The sequence below is a fragment of the Heptranchias perlo genome, unplaced genomic scaffold (genome assembly GCF_035084215.1).
Source record: "Heptranchias perlo isolate sHepPer1 unplaced genomic scaffold, sHepPer1.hap1 HAP1_SCAFFOLD_43, whole genome shotgun sequence".
Taxonomy (NCBI): Eukaryota; Metazoa; Chordata; class Chondrichthyes; order Hexanchiformes; family Hexanchidae; genus Heptranchias; species Heptranchias perlo.
The window spans coordinates 12,347,081-12,351,763 of record NW_027139442.1 but is presented as its reverse complement, the minus strand read 5'-3'; the positions used below and the strand labels follow the sequence as shown (position 1 = coordinate 12,351,763).

Here is a 4,683-nt window from a genome sequence, read left to right as displayed (position 1 = left end):
GAGGCACGTGAGCGGAGAGTGCGGCTGGGGGGCCCGGTGTGTCAGGCGGCAGCCTGGAGACGGTAACGGTCATTTCCATTCCAATTTGTGGGACGGTTTTCCCGGGATGTGAAGATAACAGGCGGCCGCCCAGCGATGCTGCGTTTGCCGGTTCGCGCTTCCGGCCCAACCCGCTGACAAAAGGGCCCATTAGCGGGCGGTGCGCATGCGCCGTGCGGTACCGCGCCGAGAATAGGAGGGGTTCATCGCCGCGGGGTGCGGTGGGTAATGCCAGTCTCCATTACAGGGGGAGTGAAAATGAAGCAGCACTTTCTTGGTCATTTGAAGGCAGAAACTTCAAGACTTCCACATCTGATTCGACCTCGCTGCTACTTTCCTCCTTGTTATAGGATTGGAAATCCTGGAGGTGCCACAATGTCCGTCTATATAGGCAATATGGGAAGGCCAAAGCCACAAACTCCACTGAAGCAGGCTGTTCACAATTTTGGGTTTATATTTATCCTGAGCTGAGCTGCTCTGAATGGAATGGATCAATTACTAAACTTCTATCAATTACCAAGATTGTTTTCTATCACCTCTACCCCTACTTTAGGTCCTCTGGTGTTGAAGCCCATATAGATTCCTTTGTCTCTTCATACACGGATACTCCAGCATTCTGCTCAGTGGCGTCCCATCCTCCTCGCTTCAAAAAGTCCAACATTGCTGCCTGTCCTGCACCAAATCTCAGTTGTCCATCATTCCCCGACCTTACTGACCTTCATTAACTCCCTGTCAATAACATATTACATTTAAAGTGTTCATCCTCGTCCATACCTCCCACCGTCACCTTGCCCCATTGAATCTCTGCGAGCTTCTCCAGCCCTGTAAACCCTCCCAAATGCATTGCTCTGATTGAGTTCTTTTACACATCCACCCCGCCGCCACCCCCCCCCCCCCGCCGCTTCTCTTTGCCCCACTATTGGTGGTCCAGCCCTCCCTCTCTCTTCCACCTTTAAATTACTTATCAAGGCTTAACTCTTCAGCCAGGTTTTCTGACCCATTTTCCTCTCTTCTCCCTCTGGCTCAGTGCTCATTCCCAATTCCATCCTGTGGGATGTTTTCTACATTAAACCTGTTCATTTCCATAAGGCAGTAAATGGAACTTTAGTGTCTTGCTGCTGTTCCCAGGCTGTTGCGTGTCTCTGTTAAAGGGTAGGGGATGTTGTCAGTGGTGGAGCATTCGCTTTGCACGTGGCAGATCCTGGGCTGCAAACTGTCCATAATTCAGCACTCAGTATATAAAAGGAGGTGTGGAGGGTTGAGAGTGGCTAATGGAGCACTCGTGCTGGACAGGTGCTCTTCTGAGGTTGGAGGTAGAACACGTTGTTAGGCCTTCACTGTACTTGTGTGTATGATTCACAAGAGATATTATTGCTCCATTGCTGCCCAGAGGGATTGGGGACATTGATCGCTGAGGTGTATTTATTGAGTTGGGTTTTGTTTGTTCAGGTTTGGTAGATGGAGCTTGCTCAGACACGATAGAACGAAGGGTCACCATGGAAACTGAACTGTTGATAAATGACCAGCCGGGATCATCCGACACACCTGGACCCAGTCACCAGGTAGTAACCCCTCAGGAAGGGGTCGGCTTTCAATGTGCTGTGTGTGGAAAGGGGTTCAAGGGGCCCAGCCTTTTAAACAGACACCTGCGTGTTCACACCGGAGAGAAACCGTTTGAGTGCTCAGTGTGTAAAAAGAGATTTTGCACAACCAGTCACTTGATACAGCATCAGAGAACTCACGCCGGAGAGAAACTCTTTGAATGTGCCACCTGCGCCAAGCAGTTTGACACATCCAGTCACTTGTTACAGCATCAGCAGATTCACACTGGGGAGAAACCCTTCCAATGTGCAGTGTGCAAGAAGGGCTTTTGCACATCTCGTGAGCTGACTGTCCATCAGAGAACTCACACCGGGGAGAAACCCTTCCAATGTGCAGCATGTGGGAAGCGATTTGTCCAGTCCGGTAACTTGATCAATCATCAGCGAACTCACACAGGAGAGAGACCGTTCGAATGTGCCATGTGTCGAAAGAGATTTCGAACATACAGCAATTTAATGCAGCACCAACGAAGCCACACTGGAGAGAAACTGTTTGAATGCATGGTGTGTAAAAAGTGGTTTTGTACATCCCATGAGCTGATGGTGCATCAGCGAATTCACACTGGAGAGAGGCCGTTCCAGTGCTCAGTTTGTGCAAAACGGTTTGCCCAATCTGGTAATTTGATAAAGCACCAACGCATTCACACAGGAGAGAAACCCTTTGAATGTACAGTGTGTAAAAAGAGATTTTGTACATCCCATGAACTGACTGTCCATCAGAGAACTCACAGTGGGGAGAAACCGTTCCAATGTACAGTGTGTAAAAAATGCTTCATCCAGTCCAGTACATTGACTGTCCATCAGAGAACTCACAGTGGGGAGAAACCCTTTGAATGTACAGTGTGTAAAAAGCGATTTGCCCAGTCTGGCAACTTGACAATCCATCAGCGAGCTCACACCATGTAGAAACTCTTTGAACTCTTTTTGATATATATTAATGACCTGGACTTGGGTATAAAGGGCATAATTTCAAAGTTTGCAAATGACACGAAACTCGGGAATGTAGTAAACAACGAGAAGGATAGTAACAGACTTCAGGAGGACGTAGACAGATTGGTGAAATGAGCAGACACACGGCAGATGAAATTTAATGCAGAGAAGTGTGAACTGATTCATTTTGGTAGGAAGAATGAGGGGAGACAATATAAACGAAATGGTACAATTTTAAAGGGGTTGGAGGAACAGAGAGACCGGGGGTGTATGTACACAAATCGCTGATGGTGGCTGGACAAGTTGAGAAGCCTGTTAAAAAACCATATGGGATCCTGGGCTTTATAAATAGAGGCCTAGAGTACAAAAGCAAGGAAGTTATGCTAAACCTTTATAAAACACTGGTTAGGCCCCAGCTGGAGTATTGTGTTCAATTCTGGGCACCACACATTAGGAAGGATGTCAGAGAGTGCAGAAGAGATTTACTAGAATGGTACCAGGGATGAAAAACTTCAGTTATGTGGAGAAACTAGAGAGCCTGGGGTTGTTCTCCTTAGAGCAGAGAAGGTTAAGGAGAGATTTGATAGAATGGTTCAAATTCATGAAGGGTTTTGACAGAGTGAATAAGGGGAAAGTGTTTCCAGTGGTAAAAGGTTCAGTAACCAGAGGACACATATTTAAGGTAATTGGCAAAAGGACAATCGGGGAGATGAGGAGAAATGTTTTTACGCAGCAAGTTGTTATGATCTTGAATCCTGAAAGGGAGGTGGAAGCAGAATCAATAGTAACTTTCAAAAGGGAATAGGATAAATGCGTGAAACACTTGAGGGAGAAAGGAATAGAAGGATATGCTGATAGGGTTAAATGAAGTCGGGAGAGAGGAGGCTTGTGTGGCGCATAAACACTGGCATGAACCTGTTGGGCTGAATGGCCTGTTTCTGTGCTGTACAATCTATCGAATTCTATATCAGTAGCATTCATTTCTAGACTTATAGCACCAGCACTTGCTGAATGTGCTGAACATTCTCCCCCACAAGGCTGTGGATTCTGGGGGTCAACTGAAACTTTCAAGACTGAGATCGATAGATTTTTGTTGGGTAAGGGTATCAAGGGATATGGAACTCAGGCTTTTATCTCAGGGGGGCTGGATTACAAAGGGGAGGAAGTGACGCTTCAGTTGTACAGAGCCTTGGTCAGACCCCATAAGAAATAGGAGCAGGAGTAGGCCATTCGGCCCCTCGAGCCTGCTCCGCCATTCAATCAGATCATGGCTGATCTTCAACCTCAACTTCACTTTCCCACCCGATTCCCAAATACCTTGATTCTCCTCGAGTCCAGAAATCTATCGATCTCAGCCTTAAATACACTCAACGACTGAGCATCCACAGCTCTCTGGGGTAGAGAATTCCAAAGATTCACCACCCTCTGAGTGAAGAAATTCCTCCTTATCTCAGTCCTAAATGTCTGATGCCTTAACCTGAGACTATGTCCCCTAGTTCTAGACTCTCCAGCCATGGGAAACAGCCTCTCAGCATCTACCGCGTCAAGCCCTCTCAGAATCTTTTATGTTTCAAGAGTATTTCCACCTGGAGATACTGCGTTCATTTCTGGGCATCGCACCTCAGGAAGGATTTATTGGCCTTGGAGGGGGTGCAGTGCAGATTCACCAGAATGACACTGGGGCTAATAGGGTTAAATTATGAAGACAGGTTGTACAGACTAGGTTTGTATTCCCTCAATTATAGAGCATTGACAGCTGTGGGTGAGACCTTCAAGAAGGGGACAGGGCCATTGATTGGCTGTAATCTGTGACCAGGGTCATTGATTTGCTGAAGTCTGCACTGGTGACACCACTATTCCCAGTCACACTGTACTGGTGACACCACTATTCACGGTCACACTGTATTAGTGACACCACTATTCCCAGTCACACTATACTGGTGACACCACTATTCACGGTCACACTGTACTGGTGGCACCACTATTCACGGTCACACTGTACTGGTGACACCAGTATTCACGGTCACACTGTATTAATGACACTACTATTCACGGTCAGACTGTATTAGTGACACCACTATTCCCAGTCACACTGTATTAGTGACACCACTAT

The 4,683-nt window shown here is 47.0% G+C and overlaps 1 protein-coding gene across 1 annotated transcript; it reads left to right on the top strand.

Annotated features, from left to right (window-relative positions):
• Window positions 1–2,636, top strand: LOC137312637 (zinc finger protein 180-like). The gene is made up of 2 exons (XM_067979159.1): window positions 1–62; window positions 1,489–2,636. Exon 2 carries the CDS (start codon window positions 1,536–1,538, stop codon window positions 2,544–2,546), a length of 1,011 nt encoding a protein of 336 aa, XP_067835260.1. The 5' UTR covers window positions 1–62; window positions 1,489–1,535; the 3' UTR covers window positions 2,547–2,636.
• The last annotated feature ends 2,047 nt before the right edge of the window (window positions 2,637–4,683 follow it).